Source organism: Phyllostomus discolor, chromosome 12, assembly GCF_004126475.2.
Source record: "Phyllostomus discolor isolate MPI-MPIP mPhyDis1 chromosome 12, mPhyDis1.pri.v3, whole genome shotgun sequence".
NCBI lineage: Eukaryota > Metazoa > Chordata > Mammalia > Chiroptera > Phyllostomidae > Phyllostomus > Phyllostomus discolor.
Window position 1 is genome coordinate 4,706,879 of NC_040914.2, and position 19,366 is coordinate 4,726,244.

At 41.2% G+C, this 19,366-nt stretch overlaps 1 protein-coding gene across 1 annotated transcript in view; it reads right to left on the reverse strand.

Moving 5' to 3' along the window:
- LOC114511272 (putative ATP-dependent RNA helicase TDRD12) overlaps positions 1–19,366 on the reverse strand; it is a 179,355-nt gene that overhangs the window by 50,188 nt on the left and 109,801 nt on the right. Inside the window, exons 3-8 of the mRNA XM_036012909.1 lie at positions 15,819–15,977; positions 14,795–14,931; positions 10,783–10,902; positions 7,709–7,764; positions 6,157–6,242; positions 1,924–2,113 (exon numbers count right to left, since the gene is read on the reverse strand). Of these exons, the coding sequence (XP_035868802.1) occupies positions 1,924–2,113; positions 6,157–6,242; positions 7,709–7,764; positions 10,783–10,902; positions 14,795–14,931; positions 15,819–15,977 (748 nt within the window). The remainder of the gene's footprint in view (positions 1–1,923; positions 2,114–6,156; positions 6,243–7,708; positions 7,765–10,782; positions 10,903–14,794; positions 14,932–15,818; positions 15,978–19,366) is intronic.

Sequence of the window (19,366 nt, forward strand, 5' to 3'; positions counted from 1 at the left end):
CTGTAATACAGAAAAGCAGGACACGATGACTGTCCAGCAATCTGGGGCTTCTTACAATAATAATGATATACTCATACAATGGAAAGCTGTGCCAAGATTAAACACGATGTAAATGCCTGGTGTTTTTCCTGCTCCAGTAAAAAATAAAGGAACATGAATACAAAAGGTATATTCACACCAGCAGCTCCTGTCAGTAGAAACTCTCCTCCAGGACTCTATAGGAGGCATATCAGAATCGAGGGTGGGGCCACAGCACCAGCGATGGCCACAGGCACTACTGGGCCATGCAACCTCGGTACATGGATGACCCACATGCCAATTCAATGGGACAGAAGTGATACTTCCCCATGTCACAGTGGAGGCAGTGGGACTGAGATCCTGACAGTCTCACGTCAGAGCCCATATCCTTAAACCCATGTTATACTGGACACATCTGACCTAGAAAGAAGTTCAACTATATATTAAGTGAAAAACACCATGCAGAGGGATATATAATAGGATCCCATTCCTGCAAAACAAAAATTGTATGCACACCCTCACATCTGGAAACCTATGGAAAAACACACTCTAAAATTGTAATAAACAGGTATTAAAAATGACAGGTATTTGAAATTTTAATTATCTGTATTTTTCTATGATGAGCAACATTACCAAATTAATTAAAAATAATTAATAATAATATTAATTTAAGCATAGGGAATATTTTAGTTGACTGAAGCTTTACTTTAGTTGAGGTTTACTTACTATGAATGTATGTGAAACATTGTACCCATAGGTATACATACACCCAATGCAATAATAAAACCACGTGGGAAGTACCACAGAGGGTGAGCCAAGCATCAAAGATGCCGGCAGATTTCACCCTTGTCCAACAATTCCAATTCATTTAGTATCCTGCAGATACAAAATTAAAGACTGGGTATTTCTGCCCTCATGAAGGTCTTTTTCTTATTTGTATGCATCCTGCTACATAAAATAAAAACCAATCATAAATACGTTTGCATACTCTGAGGATAAAGAACAATCACTGGTCCATCTCTGGGCTGGAGTAAACCTGTCCTACTTGAGCATGCACCTGTTATGTTCCTTACATCACCGTCAAACCTGTAAATGTGGACCGCAAGGCAAACCATCCTCATCAGCCAGACATCATGCATTGGTTCCGTTAAGAAAAAAGGGAGTTACCACATCCCTTCTAAACAAGCCTCACAACCTTAAGATCATTAAGAGCATTCTTTACACTGCCTACAAAATGAAGCGAGCAGGGAGAACTCAGCCAGGATCGGGCCATTGGCCCTGGGTCACCCGCCACACGCTTGGGCCACGAATGCTGGAAAGACTGAGCCAGGAACCTTAAACCATGGGACTCAGACAGAAAGAATATGTTTCATAATTAAAGCATAAAATAAAACCAAAAATACAAATGTGAATTCTCTGGTACACTTCTGCACTTGCTTTTTACTGTAAGGTTACAGGTGACATTACTTCTCAGCAGGGAGCGATGAGAGGGACCAGAGAAAATAATATAGAGAGAGACAGATGACAGCGTTCCCACTGGCCATGACTGACTCTTCTTACATTGTCATGTCAATAGCTAGTTCTTTTTAAAAGTATCTGAAACTGTCAATAAACCAAACCTTGTCTTGGCAATATCTTTGAATTATGAACATGTGAACTTCTGAAAACCTAACTCCACGTTAATAAGAAATTAAGAATAGTTTTCTCCTGTTCTCATAAAAACAAACTAGCAGCTTTAGAACCTCAAAACTTGTTATGAACTCACTTTAATTAAAATTAAAATATTAAATGCAGAGTCCAAGTCACTATCTCTGTATGGGGAAACATCTACACAACTTATATCAAAACACTAAGATGCCTATAAATAAGTTCAAAGGAAATATATATTGGAGCGAAGCTACTCACTTTCCATTCCTTGAGAGTCATTTCCTTGCAAAAACATTGGCCAAAGAGCAAGCGCCGGGTTGAGTTTATTGGGAAAGGGTGCTGACTTTATATTCAAGCCTGGTTTCTCCGAAGAATCAAGGTTTTTATTCTCCATGGGTGACACATAACAGGCGAAGTTCTTTGCAACCAGATCATCATTAACACAAACCTGTACAATTTTAAACATTTCATGAGTATTAAGGCAATACGGTCAAATGACTGTTCAGAAGATATCTCAAAATCAACCACAAATTTCAATCTTCAGAAAAACGATTTTATAGAACATAATTTGGTAGAAACTGATTGCCTGGTTGCTGCACTGGTGATGGTGAGCTAGACACTTCTGACCAACCTTCTTGATAAGAAATACAGTAAGAATTTGCCTGAAACATAAGAAATATTTTCTGCCCTGGCTAGGTGGCTTGGCTGCTTGGAGCATCATCCCCTGCACCAAAGGGTTGCAGGTTCAATTCCTGGTTGGGGCACATGTCTAGGTTGTGCATTTGGGCCGCAGTCAGGGCACAGGAGGCAAATGATCAAAGTTTCTGTCACATTGATGCATCAATCTCTCTCTCTCCCTCTCTCCTTGCCTCTCTCTCTAAAATCCTCAAGTGAGGAAAAAAAAAATATATATATATATATATTTTCTCAAAAGCACTGGAGAGCTAACATGACTTTGCCAGGCAAAGATCTAGGGAGAGGGTAAAGACAAAACATAAATCATAAAAGGAAAAACTGCTAAATCAGACTATATCAGAATTTAAACTTTCTGCTGTTCAAAGGATACTGTTAAGAACAAGCCAAGGACAGAAGAAAATATTTCTAAATATTATATCTGAATGGATGTGTACTCAGAATATATAAAGAACTCTGACCCTGACCAGTTGTGGCTCAGTTAGCTGGGTGTCATCCCACAAAGTGAGAGGCTGCTGGTTCAATCCCCAGTCAGGGCACATAGACCCGGGTTGCATGTTCAGGCCCTGGTCCAGGCATGTACAAGAAGCAACCAATCAATGTTTCTCTCTCACATCCATGTTTCTCTCCCTCTCTTTCTCCCTCCCTTTTCTGCTCTCTAAAAATAAATAAAATCTTTAAAAAAATAGAATTCTCAAAACTCATAAAGAAAACAAATGACCCATTAAAAATAGGTTGATGATAATCAAAACAGCATGGGGAAGCAGTTTGTGAGGTGTCTGTCTCATCACTGTGCTGTACACACAAAACCAATGCAAAGTGATACTGAATGAAATCTGTAAAAAAAATAAATTTTAAGCAGTATGGTACTGGCATGAAAACAGACATATGGGCCAATGAAACAGAACAGAGAATCTGGAAATAACCCCACACATGTAACTCAATTAATTCATGACAAAGGAGCCAAGAATATACACCAGAGAAAGAACAGCACTTTCAGTAAATGGCAGTGGGAAAACTGGAGAGCCACATGCAAAGGAATGAAACTGCACCGCTATCTTTTATCATACAGAAAAATTAACTCAAAATGGAGTAAGGACTAAATGTAAGACCTGAAACAATTAAAACTCCTAGAAGAAAACCTAGGTGGTAAGCTCTTTGACATCAACCTTGGCAATGATTTTTTATTTGACACTGAAAACAAATAAAAACAAAAGCAAAAATAAACAAGTAGGACTACACTGAACTAAGAAGCTTCTATACCACAAAGGAAAGCATCAACAAAATGAAAAGACAACCTACTGAACTGGGGAAAATACCTGCAAATCATGTATCTGATAAGGGGTTAATATCCAAAACATATAAAAACCTCATATAACTCAATAGCAAAACCCACAAAACAACCCAATTAAAAAATGGGCAGAAGATCTAAGTACTTGAAAATAAAAGGACAACATGGATATATCTTAAGATAATGCTGAGTGACAGACACCAGGCAAAACGTGAGAACACCCTGGGACACGGCCCTGTGCCGCCTCTGACAGCTGGAGAAGGGCTGCGGGCCCTCCTTCTTATTTTCTGGCAATTAGGACTGCATGCATCCACTGTGAGACCTCTCTGCTTTCCTGTCTTCCGAGCTTCACCATCCCGAAGTAAGAGCAAGCTGTCACCCACATACAGCCACATGCAGGGAAGAGAAACCTGCTCTTGAAAAGCAAGAAGCAGCAGGTTAGCAGAGAGCTTGTTGAAAAGATATTTTACAAGACTGATCCCATAGCCAACATTTTGGCATTTTTACCAGGTAGTAAATAAGTAATGAAAAGTCACAGTAAAATGAACAAGAATGTGGGGGAACCCAAAATACAACACAAAAAGTAACAAACTTCACTAAAAATGAATAACATAACTGCACTGAAGAGATTAAGGGGAAAAAAAAAGAACAAACCTAAGTTACTTTGGAAAACAATGTTTTGGCTACATCCCGTAAGGCTTAAGACACTTATTTTTTCACAGGCATGAGGGTTAGCAACTCTGAAATTAACTTATGTGAATACTAGGAGACAGATGTCAAGAATGAGGAAAGGGGAGATACTGGATTGAAATCAGAGGTACCAGAGCTTTTACTACATGCACAGGTGGACAGGTCTAGGAACAAATGCAGATGCATGTGCACGCTGGTTAGCATGTAGGCAGGTATCTCCTGCCTGTGGGGTGGGCCTCCAGTCGATGACACCCCAGCAGTGCGGGCCCACATATAGCCCTGATCCTGACATCTCAACACCACCTGTCAACAAAAGGAGGTTCCTGGAGCAGTGGTTAATTCTAGGCCTGGAACTGGAAAATGACCAAAGAGCAGGAGTATGCTGTGGAACAGAAAGTAGAAAGTTTTCAACAATGATGGGGAATGTAAGCTACTTCAAAAAAGCTCCTCATGGACAATTCTGTGACAATTTGAGCAAGAAAATAATGATAGTAACGGATTATATCACCCAGAGTAAAATAAATATTCAAGAGTCAATACTAAAATAAATGAATTATTAAATTAATTAGGAAATGGGGGAGCAGGGATAGTTCTTCCTTATAGAGTTCCAATTTAAAACATAAAAGGCATTATGGAAATGGGCAAGCACCACAAAAATAAGCTTTACATGCAAAGGTAATTGATGGATATTTGCACAGTCTCAAAATACCTCCCTCACAAGATGCTTAATCATCTCAAGAGGAAATAAACAGTACCTCTTCAGAGGAAAAACCTAGCAGATACCACCTTACCCAGACAACTGAGGCCAACATGACTAGTAATGAGACATACCAACATTGTGAACCTCCTCCTAGGGTACTTTGAGAAGGGTTCAATGTCACTGCTGTAGCGTTCTTGCTACAATGTAGAACCTCAATCTAATGAGAGAATAAACTGAGCGACAGTGTACAAAATAACTGACTGTACTCTTCGTAAGTGATGGGAAAGACTGAGGAACTGTCTCAATAGACTGAGACCAAGGAGACGAGACAGTCAGATGCAATGAGGGATCCTTGATCAGACCCTAGCACAGAGAAAGGAAATTAGTGGAAACACTGGCAAAATGAAAATAAGGTCTGCAGATTTTCTGAAAATAGTATTTTATCAGTGTTAATTTTCTGGTTTTAATCACTGTACCATTGGTTCGTATGATTAACATTAGGGAAACCCAGGTAAAGCATGTACAAAATTCGGCAATATTTTTACATCTCATCTGTCATTGTAAAATTATTTCAAAATAAAATTTTTAAATAAATGGATGGCTTAGATGACCTGTGGGCCTCAAGCAGCCCATATCAGCACCTCCACCTACCTCCACACAAGGTGCAGAGCTGCACCTGTACCACACTGCATAAAGGTGAGCAAATGTTAACAGCTTATAACTGGGGTGGGGGCTCACGTGTGATGCCCACTTCCTTTCTACTTACATTATCTGAATTCTTTATGATAAGCACAATTACACACTGATGAGAAAATTATGAAGGGGGAAAACAGTGAGCCATACCAAAAGTATTTATAAAAATTATGGCCTCTTATGAGAAATTAACATTTTATACTCATCACTGTAGGAATAACTTCTTGCCCATTACTAATTAAAATACTGTCTAAATAAAGCACTAAAGTAATTAAAACAGTCTCCCTAACTTCTGAACAAAGCTTTCCTTGAAAGATTAAGAAAATTTCTATGTGAATGACATTGTTTCCCTTGACCATTCTTTATTATAATAAAAATTTAAAATAACGATAGAACATTTTTAAAATACAATTATTTCACTTACTTTTTCATTTTTAATAGTTACATAAAGGTAAACCTCAAAAGTATCTTCTTCCACAGCACACAATTTGGCTTCCACCTGGGTAGTTGCTAAGTGGCACAAAAAAAACATAAATTAGCTGATATTAAAAGTATATTTGAAACAAGTCAGCCATTTCCCACCTATTATTCTCTGCTAACTACTTAACAGTTATCCAGAACCACAATGTCCAACATCTTCCTCCCACAGGCAGGCCTTAATGCAGGTGTCTGGGACTGGGCAAGTCGAGATGAGAGTTCTCCTGCACGGAGTCAGCCTTGCATCCTCTGTCCCATTCACGGCCTCCTCCTCCTGCCACCGCGTGTCACCTCCTTGAGCACAGTGACTCCCAACTCATTTCTCGTCAGCCTTTCATCTGAGTCCACTCTACCTGCCAAATGCCCATGGAGCGGAGCTCTTAACTACTCTCTGAGACTCACACTAATCCAAACAGCAGCTCCATGTATGGGAACCTATTGGCCACTATGCTAAGTCCTTTACAAATGTACCGTATTTTGCCATATAAATACACACTTTTTGCCCAAAATTTTTAGGGAAAAACAAGGATGTGCATTATACACGGGCAAAATGGTTACATAATAATGGGCATAACAATCCCTTGTATAAGTCCCACAAAAACATGGGTGAGCATTATACATGGCAAAACACAGTATTTCATTTCATTCTTACCATAAGCTCTGAGGGTCACTGTACAGGTGAAGAGCCCAGGCTCAGAGAAGGCCCCACAGAAGCAGCAGGGCAGTACGCAAACCTAAGGATGCTGCTGCCTCTCTTCCAGACCTCCAGACCTCTGTTTCTCAGCATTCCCCAATGCATTCACACAAGGCCCAAAACTCCAAAACCAGCGACCTTGCCCCCGCCATCCCACTTCTCCTAAATACAAAGCGTGCAGCTGCTCCTCCACCCAGGCAGTGGGGCAGCAGAGGAGAGGGGCCAGGACCCCGACAGGTACAGGTAGCACCGCAGGCATTTCACACCCACTACTCCTCAGGACAGCCCTAGGAAGCAGGCATAGTTACTTGGCTCTTGGCTGCCAGGGGTTAGGACAGGTGCCACAAATGAAAGTTCACACTACAGTCAACAATATAAAGACAGCACGCTACAGAGGTGGCCTGTGGCATTCTATACATCTTGAATTAGAAATTATGATTACACAGTAACTTAGGTTTTTCACCAACTGTCAGTTCAGCAAAATGTACATCCAGTTATTTTGCAGCACCCCAGCTTCTATGCAGACTAGGAGTCAGGCACTGTTATTGGGTACGGGTCCCTTGGCCAAACAGCCCCTTTCTAATTTCATCTGTCAATCAATTACCAATGTCCACATCCAGCCCCAAAATTCGAGGGCTGCACAGTCTCTGTGACATTGGGGTGCAAGAAGCCCTAGGTAACTTATAAACCCACAAAGAGGCTCAAACAGCTAAGCACACACACCTCAAACCCCTCCCCAACCCAAGGTTAAACCACCTTGGGCATCAGTTCAAAGCAGGCCGCAGAGATTGTGCACTCGCCTCACCTTTTAGAACGTTCTGAAAGTACTGAATAGCTGCAGCATCCCACTTCTTGGCGCGTCTGCAACAGTGCACAGATGCAACTTCATTAAAAATTGAGGTTAGTACACTAACATCACTTTGTAAACCACACACCCAGTATTTCTGAGACTCCTGTGGAGCCTGTGATGAATGTGCCGGGTAGCAGGGCTCTGGCTCGCTGCACTGGCAACGGGCTCCTCCCACTACTGCCACCCGCACCTGTGCAGAGGCTCACCACGCCCACCACCCTAGCACCATCTGTCCCAACACCATCGTCCCCAGTTACCTGGGACATATCTGTCTCCCCAACCAGAACGCAAGCTCCCTGGGACAGGGATCCTGAGTGTGCCGGGTCCAGCACAGGCTGGCACAGAGAAAGGCTCAGAAAGCCTTGGTCAAACCCACACACCCAATGTGGCTGTAGGAGAGCCGGCCCCTGTGCCTCACACTCCCCTCCCTCCACTCCCCTCCCTCTGTCACACTCGCCCTCTCCTTGTCACCTGCCCATTCTCTATCATCTTGCCCCTCCCTCTGTTTCAGACAGAAAATCGCAGGAAATACTGTAGGCAGTGGAAGGACAGGAGGAGCCAGTATTTGGAAGCAAGGAACAAAAACAAAATGAGGTTAAAGTAAAATGTTTTGTTTCTCCACTGGTTTTATTTCTCAGTGATGCCACCACCTATGAAAGATACTAAGCATATTACTTAAAGAGAATTATAAGGGGTTTCTAAAAATAAGACAGTGGTTCTAAAATCTTGCTACACACAAAATTACCTAACAAGTTTTTTTTAAAAATAAAAAAGACTACTTGGCTGGTATAGCTCAGTGGATTGAGCGGATTGAGCGCGGGCTGCAAATCAAAGTGTCGCAGGTTCAATTCCCAGTCAGGGTACATGCCTGGGTTGCAGGCCATGACGCCCAGCAACCGCACATGGATGTTTCTCTCTCTCTCTCTCTCCCCCTCCCTCCCTCCCCTCTCTAAAAAATAAGTAAAATCTTTAAAAAAATAAAAAATAAATTAAAAGGACTAGTAGAATCCTGATAGAAAAATGAATTAGGCAATGAACAGGTCAGTCTCTCTCACACGTAAATCAATCAGCTTGTGCATGTGTCTGAGTGTCTGTATGTCTGACACACACCACACAGAATAAGCACATGATAGGTACACTCAAGTTCACAAGTCAGGAAAATACAAATTAAAACAAAGTATCATTTTCACCCAGCTAATGAGCAAAAATGAAAAAGGCTTTTGCCCAATGATGTTCAATGTCATGTGGGGAAAGCAGCACTTTCTACACCCAATGATAGAAACTGCTGGTCCTTTTGAGGGGAAATTTAAGAGAATCTATAAAAACTGTATTATGCATATTGAGTCACATTCTATATGAAGGGCACACATCAAAGAAGGTGATGAAAACCCAGTAAGATCACTTACTTAAAGCCCTTTGCCTACACTGAGGCTGTCCCAGGGCTGGGTGTGTCCAAGGCTGAGAAGGTCCCTGAGGAGCTGTGTGCTGGGAAAGGGGCAAGGCAGAGGGGGTGGCAGGCTGCCTCTGAGGGAGGGCTGGGCATGGAGAGGTAGGCATCCAAGTCACCCCAGGGGGGTTAGCAGTGGCTGATCAGAAAGAGGGACAAGAGAGGAGGCAGGGGTTGCTAAGTGACCTGGCAGGGTACAATGGCCTCAGCAGAGACAAGTTGGTTTCATATCTTCCTGGTGCAGATTCCAAGGCAGCCACAAGAGTGATGCATTCACCATCTCAAGGCAATTGTAGGCGATGGGAATTGGAGGAGTGGGAGCAGGAGGGCCTCCACAGATCCCATGAAACATTCACAAGAGGGGCAGCTTCTAAATTCAGAGAACACAGTGAAGCATCACCAGCATGTGCAAGCGGAGCAAGCTGAGTCAGAACTGTGCTCCTTCTGTAGCTTTTCTTCCCACAATGCCACAGTCTAGGAGGGAGAGGGGAGGAGTCCCAGGTGGAAGGATGGGACTGCCCCTAGGACCTCAGGTGATGTTCATTTGACACAGCAAAGATCACAGCCACACTCCCAACATAGTACTGCCCAATGCAGAGACTTGTTCTGTATAAATGCTGGCAATGGTGCCAAGTACTATGGGGAAAAAGCAAAGCTGGGGTGTATGTGATGTGTGTGTATGTGCGTACACGTATGTATACCTCTCTACATCTATATATTTTATATGAATGCATCTATATTCTGATGGAAATGTACAGTGCAAAATGGTTTGGAGACAATCTAGCTGGCTATCAAAAGAGGAATGATTAGCCCTGGCTGGCATAGCTCAGTGGATGGAGCGCGGGCTGGGAACCAAAGTGTCCCAGGTTCGATTCCCAGCCAGGGTACATGCCTGGGTTGCAGGACATAACCCCCAGCAACCGCACATTGATGTTTCTCTCTCTCTCTCTCTCTCTTCCTTCCCTCTCTAAAAATAAATAAAATCTTAAAAAAAAAAAAAAAAAAAAAGAGGAATGATTAAATACAACAAGTATGCCGTTCTATTCACCCATGGGAAAGACTGAAAAGTAGAACGGAGTACTAAGAGCTTCAATATACATTAAGTTAAATTTGCAAATAAAAACAGTAAGTTCTAATTTTCATTAAAAGCTCCACGAATGTGCATGTGTACAGAAGTACTGCAAAAGGTCTGCAATTTCAGAGCCTAAACAGGTCACAGGGGGCTCCCAGGTGGGAGGAAGTGAGGCTGAAGAATTCAACGGACTTCGTTTTAGTGAGCCATGGTCCTACCTATTGTTACTCTCTACAGTTAATTTACTACTTTTTGTTAGTTAAAAATAAAGAAGCCAAAACACACAGAGCTCAGGCCCTACTCTATACCCTCCACTGCAGCCTTGGTGGATGGGGCTGCTCAGGGAACCCTGCTCCCGACAGGGCGGATGCACATGGACCCAGAACACACCTCCTGAGGAAAAAAGAGACCATGAAACCACTCCGCACCTCTCAAGAGGAATTAGTTCCCATATGTATCATATACTCAGTTAAGACTTTCACTGATGGTTAGCATGTTAGCTGTACTTACACAATCTTAGCACTGTCTTCACAGAAGTCAACGTGTAATGTAACAGGCTTTGTGCAGTACAGTCTGAATTTTTTTGCTCTGTAGGGAAGCTGCATAAAAGTTTCTACTGCAACTCGGATGCTTTAACAGTGAAAGAAACAGATTATAAAGAAAAATTATATGTAACATTTCTTTAAAGTACACCAATATAATTAATACACTTAACATAAAAATAAAACACACAAAAACAAATTATCTGTTTCTAATACAGCCATCAACAAGAAATACTTGGAGACATTTGCCCAAGGTAATGAAAATTAGTTCCGGTGAGGGGTGGAAATCTTACTCTTCTATGTATAAAGCACAGATATACATACAGTAAATACACAGATATTCAGTATATCTTTGCTGTGAAAATTTCATGGCAGGGGAGGGATTAGAAAAATAATGTCTAGTGAGGCTCCTTAGGTTGAGGAACACAGGGTAATAATGATCAAACCTGGGAAGCAAATTCTATTTAAGAATTTTAGGTATCAATTTTAATACATGACCAGAATTATCTTAAACTTTCTGTAAATGAGCAGATGTTTTAATAATTAGTGTTTGCCAACTTTGCACAAGAAAGCTGAAGGGCTAATATCTGATAAGTTGGCCAACATATTTTCCTTCTTTCAGGCAAATGACATATTAACACCATCTCAGCATAAACTGGTTATGAAGATGCACACGCGGCTGTCTAGACACCATGTGTGTGTGTCTCTCTCTATATATATCTCCTCTCTATACACATATTCTCTCTCTCTTTTTCATCTGAGGATACTTTTTCCACTGCTTTGAGAGAGAGAGAGGAAGGGAGTGAGAGAAACATTGATGTGAGAGAGAAGCACCCTTTGGCTGCCTCACATACACTCCCAGACCATGCCTTCAGCAGGGATCAAGGATCAAACCCACGACCTACACGTGTATCCTGACTAGGAATCGAACCCACACAATTCAGTTAAGAATGATGCTCAAGCCCTGGCTGGCGTAGCTCAGTGGATTGAGCGCGGGCTGGGAACCAAAGTGTCCCAGGTTCGATTCCCAGCCAGGGTACATTCCTGGGTTGCAGACCATAACTCCCAGCAACCGAACATCTCTCTCTCTCTCTCTCTCTCTCTCTCTCTCTCCCTCCCTCCCTTCCCTCCCTAAAAATAAATAAAAAAAAAAAAAAAAAAGAATGATGCTCAAACCAACTGAGCCACACCGGAGAGGGCCTTTTGTCTCAGTTTAGAAAAACAGTGGCTGCACTAACTGCCCCTCAAGACCTCCTTGTGCTCTATTTAATCATGTGATTCTCTTTGTCCGAAACAAGCTAAACTTAAAATATCAAATACTAAAAGAAAATATCCACAGTTAAACACAATAGTGTTTTTAAACAATTATGGTTAGAAAGGTAGAGAACCACAAGCTAGAAATGCATCTTTTTTCTTAAGTATCTGCAAATTCCCAATGTCTGATGAGCTGCTCTGCCATGAAATTCTTAAGACAATTCAGTAAAGTAAATCTCTTACTGCAGTTGAAGTCTATTTGCTGCTGCTCTTTTGGAAGAAGGGTCCTCATATTTATTTATTAAACTGATATCCTCTTACCTTGGGATAGGAAACCATGAAGAAATTACCACAAACACTTGTTCACAGCCTTTTCTAACGAACTGTGACATGTGGTACTGGAATCAGTGAGGGTTCATTCTGCACCGTCTCCCACCATACATGATGGTCACACCCTCATTTTGCTAGGCAAGACAACCAGGAATGTGTCCTTGAATATATGCTCTGCTCTCTCCAACCTGAGGATACACCCCTTAAAAATGCCCCTTCTGTGGAAAAAGGAGATTCTTTCTGCCTCCTGGTAGCATCTTTCTTGCAGCCAAGCCTCCCTAAAGTACCTGCTTGGACACATGAACAAAACCAAGAGACCAGGTGAGGTGAGCACCTGCCCCTTCTGGGCAGGAGCGGGGAAGAAGGATGGAGCTGCCTATGAGTTTTTATCCTGACTGCTTGTTCCTACATTCACTGCATGTAGAACTGGAACCTGAAGTCTTTCAGTCTTCCCTTTTTTGTTTTCTTAAATTTTATTTTAATCATTGCTTAAGTACAGTTTTCTGTCCTTTACTCCCATTCCAGCCCATCCATCCATCCCTCCTCACCTCCCTCCTATTTCCACCCACCCCTAGTTTTTGTCCATGTGTCCTTTATATTTGTTTCTGTAAACCCTTCCCATTCTCCCCTGAAATTCCCTCCCCTCTCCGCTCTGGTCACTGTCAGCCTGTTCTCTATTTCAGTGTCTTTGACTATATTTTGTTTGTTTCTTTGTTTTGTTGTTTAGGTTCCTGTTAAAGGTGAGATCATATGGTATTTGTCTTTCACTGACTGGCTTATTTCACTTAGCATAATGCTTTCCAGCTCCATCCACGCTGTTGCAAAGGGTAGGAGCTCCTTCTTTCTTCCTGCTGCATAGAATTCCATTGTGTAAATGTACCATAGTTTTTTGATCCATTCATTTACTGATGGGCACCTAGGTTGCTTCTAGCACTTAGCTATTGTAAATTGTGTTGCTATGAACACTGGGGTGCATAGGTTCTTTTGGATTGGTGTTTCAGGATTCTTAGGATAGAGTCCCAGCAGTGGAATTGCTGGGTCAAAAGGCAGATCCATTTTTAGTTTTCTGAGGAAGTTCCATACTGTTTTCCATAGTAGTTGTACCAGTCTGCAGTCCCACCAACAGTGCACTAGGGTCCCCTTTTCTCCATAGCCTCTCCAACACTTATTTGTTGCTTTGTTTATGATGGCCATTCTGACTGGTGTGAAGTGGTATCTCATTGTGGTTTTAATTTGCATCTCTCTGATAGCTAGTGATATTGAGTATCTTTTCATGTGTCTCCGGATCCTCTGTATGTCCTCCTTGGAGAAGTGTCTGTTCAAGTCCTTTGCCCATTTTTTAATTAGGTTGCTTGTCTTCTTAGAGTGGAGTCATGTAAGTTCTTTATGTATTTTGGAGATTAAACCCTTGTCTGAGGTATCATTGGCAAATGTTTTCCCATACAGTTGGTTCTCTTTTAATTTTAATACTCTTTTCTTTAGCCGTGCAGAAGCTTTTTATTTTGATGAGGTCCCATTTGTTTATTCTTTCCTTTATGTCCCTTGCTCTGGGGGATGTATCAGTAAAAATGGTGCTGCATGAAATATCTGAGATTTTCTGCCTATGTTCTCCTCTAGGACTTTAATTGTGTCACAGTTTATATTTAAGTCTTTTATCCACCTTGAATTTACTTTTGTGTATGGTGTAAGTTGGTGCTCGAGTTTCATTTTTTTGCATGTAGCTGTCCAGTTCTCCCAACACCATTTGTTGAAGAAGCTATTTTTACTCCATTTAGTGCTTCTGCCCCCTTTGTCAAATATTAATTGACCATAGAGACTTGGGTTTATTTCTGGGCTCTCTGTTCTGTTCCATTGGTCCATGTGCCTGTTTTTATGCCAGTACCAGGCTATTTTGATTACAGTGGCCTTGTAATATAGTTTAGTATCAGGTATTGTGATCCCTCCTACTTTACTCTTCTTTCTCAAAATTGCAGCAGCTATTCAGGGTCGTTTATGGTTCCATATAAGTTTTTGAAGTGTTTGTTTTATGTCTGTGAGATATGCCATTGGTACTTTAATAGGTATTGCATTAAATGTATAAATTGCTTTGGGTAGTATGGACATTTTGATGATGTTAATTCTCCCAATTCAAGACCATGGTATATGTTTCCATTTGTTTGTGTCTCCCTTGATTTCTTTCTTCAGTGTTATGTAGTTTTCTGAATACTTGATATAGAAAAAAGAAAATAAAATACCTAGGAATAAACCTAACTGAAGAGATAAAAGTCTTCCCTTTTTGAAGCTAAAAAAACCCCTCCAGCTTAAAAGCTCTAGCCCCTTACTTTGAAAACTGACACTCTCCTTTAAAACTGACATTTGTCTTCTTAAAGAGGAGGCAAAACAAAATTCATACGTACTTTTTCAATTTCACTGGAATGTACTTGGCAAAATCCACAAGGAAACACTCTGCCAGGTAATGGTCTGCTGAAGACACAATTGACTTAATGACAGCCCGGCACCAGCACCTGAGTTCCTGACAGTAAACCACACACACCTACACAGTGAAAAGACGACATTAGCATTAAAGCCTTTAGCCACATCACGGGAGAACTAAAAGGTCTTCTCAAAATCATCTCAGCCTACACTTCACCTTTCAGAAGAGGAAAGAGATTCAAGGGGGCTGACGCTGCCTTGTCATTTTTGGGGGGATGGAGGCATAACCCTAAATCAAATCAAAGCTTTACATTTCTCTATCAGACCACAGAAAATACAGGGGGCAGAAGGCAATTTCACTGCCACCACCACCAGAAAGCCATCAGGCTACCCCAAATGTGGAATATTGTAAAAAAACAATGCCTGCTTTCATTTCTAAAATAAGTATGGAGAAAATACATGTGATTAATGATGATTTTTGAGAGGGAAAGGAATTTATTTTCAATTTTTCTCACAAAGAGTTTATAAATCTTTTCCTATTGTGCTATTAGAAAAATTCAAACTCTTCTGAGAAATAATGATATGTAGACAGTCAGACAACAGGACTAGGAGTTGAGGCTGCAAGAAAGGGAGGAGGGGCAAAGATTCAGGTACGGGAATTAAGGAAGCTAGAGGTAGCTAAAGTCATGAGCAAACCAAAAGGGAGGCAGCAGCCCTAGACTGAAAATCCCCATGAATCCAGAATAATCCCTCTGGTCCCTAGCCACAGGAGGATGGTCCAAATGCCTGAATTGAGATGACACTCCATCTCTAGTTGGCCCATATGAACCTTGTACAATGACTGCCACATTCAGGATTAGTCTAAATCTTGTGCAACCAAAACAACTTACTAGGCAATACTTATAAGTAATCAGAATACCCCAAAAGCTTTTATCATCTTAGTTGCCAAAATATTCTACATTTTGAGTAGTATTTCAAGAAATGCTTAAAGCACATTTAGATACATACCTGCCCTTCCTCCAACATTAATGGTTTTATTTCTATGTCTTGACTCATGGTATTATAGAAGTCATTCATGGCTCTATTAAGTTTTTGATAGTCAACTTCATGATCTAAAAAGGGACTACACCCTTTTATAATAACCCAGAAGCAACCTGGATCCTCAATCTGTAAAATGTTTAAAAGACAAACAAAACAATGCATGATTTAAAAGTAGAACCCTAAAATATTAAACCTTAGAGCCACAATGACTTTTTCTAATTTAAGCTGATCTAACAAATTCTTGATAAGCACTCGTTGTAAATGGTCAGATCAAAGATAAAAGACCCTTAACATTTATGTGTATCAAATCATCAGGCTGTACACCTTAAACTTACATGATGTTACATGTTAATTAGATTCAATAAAGCTGTCAAAAAGACAAAAGACACAAAGACAAAATCCTAAAACATGTTACCAAGGACATATAATTCTTCATTACATGTTGTGACTCAGTGTCCTTGAGCTCCTGTCTTTTGAAATTATCCATAATATGTGAAAGCAAGGTTCAGAAACTGTTTTTAGTTTCCAATGTCTTTCATTACAAAGAGAAGATACATTCTGCTCATATTAAAAGAAATAAATGATGGCAGATAAATGAAATCAAATACAAATTATTACCGAAAGGGGAAGCCAGAAATGAAGTGGAAAGCACAGGGATGAAAGTCAGACTCCTCTGAATGTATCTTATCTTACAAACTAAAATTTTCATTGTTGAAGGTAGAAATACAAAATGAAAAGTTAAATTTCAATTGAAAATATCAATAGGAACTCATGTTGAAAGGGCCTAAAGCAATAACATCCCAAGATTTTCGATTCTAGGTGCCAGGTGGCAGGAATACAAGTGTTCCCATTAGTAGTCTATTTTTCTGAATGTTGGATCATTCCAATAAACAGCTGGAGAAAAAGAACAGCTGGCCATCTGGTTCCAGTAATGGCAAAGTAGTTTATACAGACTAATCTTGCAGCTGACAATTATAAATTCTGGAAAAAAATACAAAACAACCACTTTAAGACACTGAAGAGATACCAAAAGCAGGTAGAAACTGGAGGGGACTTAATTCTTCAGAAGAAGACGTGTCACTGAGTGAGATCCATGTCTCTATGCAGCTTTCTGGAGAAGCCTCCTTAGTCCTGCTGGTGCAGAGCAACTACAAACTCGAGCAGAAAGCTGCATTGTCTGTGGCTAGAGGTGCCAGAGCAGCTATTAATTAAGGGGAGACATTCTGAAAGACAGCCACAGAGAGAAAGGCCTGAAGTCAGTGTTAGAAAACCATCAACTCCTTGGCAGTCTCTGAATGGCACAGGTAAGACTCCAAGAAATCCAGGGAAAAGCAACAATTGGAAGGCTGAAAGAAATACAGTTTTATAGCTGCTGCCCATGAGAACTCCACACACAGGCTCATCCCAACCTCCACACTAAGAGGCCACCCAAACTCTAGTGTGGCTTCCAGCAGCATAAGGCTCGATCCCTGGGAGGACCCCTGTCCCTCCAAGATGCCTACCTGGGGAAGCTCAAGGCTCCCAGGAGAATTCACTGTGTTCTAGCCAACACCTGACAGAGGCCCCTGCCTTCCCATTACTAACTGGCTTACAGCTGTGAATCCTTCCTGTCCTTTTGAGATGTATGTAGCCCCAGAACCAGCTCAAACCAGCCTTATCCTGTTTCTAATTAGATCTGGGGTTGTTTTTCAGGGATAATGGGGGGAAAACCGTGGTCATGAAGCCATAGCAAGCGCAAAGGAGAGTTTTGACCTTCAGTAAGACTCAGAACCAAAGTCAACCCCCAAGGACCCAAAGAGCTAGGACTTGACTGAAACTGGATCACTGGAATCCTTTCAGAAGTGAAGGGTTCCTTGTCCAAAAAGATCTCTGGCTGAAGCCCTCCAAATGAAATGTGCCTCACTAGCACTTCCACATACCAGCCCATCCTTCCCTATGCCCTTAAATTCCACCCTAAACCCTCCATGGGGGGGGGCAGATTTCAGTCTTGCCTCTAGTCTCCTAGTCAGTGGACCTTGCAATAAAGCCTTTTCTTTTCTCTAAAGCCAAAGTCATGGGACTGGCTTTTATGCACATGGGCAGCAAGCCCTTCTTGTCTATGCACCTCCTAGTACTCAGGGGAAAGTCTTCCTCAGGGTCTTAAAGCCATTCATTTGAAATGTAATCATCAGGAGGAATAAGGCTTCCATCAAACCTACTAGAATGGATAAGATTTGTAAAACTGACAATCTCTGCACTGATGAGGAGGTAGAGCAACTAGAACTCCTACAAACTTCTGACAGGAATGAAAAATGGTAGTTACTTTGGAAAACAGTTCTCATAAAGTTAAACAGGTAATCACAGACTATTTACCCATGAAATGAAAACTTGTATTCACACAAAAACCTGTATGAAAAGTTCACAGCAGCTCTCTTTATAATCTCTAAAAATGAGAAACAACTCAAGTGACCTGCAACGGGTGATTGTATAAACTGTTTATTATCCATGCAATGGAATACGACTCTGCAATATGAAGCAGAAATGGACCTGTCACAACATAAATGAGTCTGAAATGCATCATACTAAGTCAAAAAGGTTAGACTCCCCAGTCACCTCCCCCTCCAGCCCCTTGCAACCACCCTTTTAATTTCTGTCTCTATGAATTTGGTTACTCTAGGAAACTCATGTAAGTGGACTTATAACAGTATTTTCTTTGGTATGTGGCTTATTTCACTTAGCATGTTGTTCTAAAGGTTCATCCATGTTGTAGCCTGTGTGAGAATGTCCTTCCTTTTTCAAGTTGGAATGATATTCCATTGTATGTATATTCCAAATTTTGCTTATCCATTCATCTGTTGATGGACACTTGGGGAAAAAGAGTTCACCCATGTAAAGGCTAAATTAATCTGGAGAACCACAAATGCCTACTTGCACCAAACTTGGGGAAATAAATACTCCTATACTGGATAAAAGTTTGCTCAGTGTGAGCATGGTAAGAGCAGATAGCAGGGGCAGACCACAGCTGAGGGGGTAGATAAAAGGGTCCCCAGATCCAACTAACAGAGAGGGGTTCCCAAGCTCCAGGCAGTGAGAGTGCAGCTCCTCCTGCCAGAGTCTTGCTCTGATGGACTGGCATGTGCAGGATCTGTACCCTCGGGAGAGCCCTACCTTTCTAAAGGAGAAATTGTACTAGTCCATTTTAGGACTGATGGTGAAGAGGAGTTTACCAGATGGGTCTGAAACCCCTAAAAGTCTCTGAGCAAATCCTCCGTAAGCGTCAGTTTGTGAATCTCAATTCACATAAATACATGACATAAAATAGAAATGGAAAGTTTGTTTTTTTTTAAATCCCATCATTTGTTAGGGCCCTCTCTTTCCACTTAAATATGATTTTTTTAAATCCCATCATTTGTTAGGACCCTCTCTTTCCACTTAAATATGATTTTTAAAACTTATTTATATTTCCTTTTCCCAATAACAACAACAAAAAAACCCACTCCTTTGTAAACTCCTTCCTCCAAGTAACAGGGCGAACA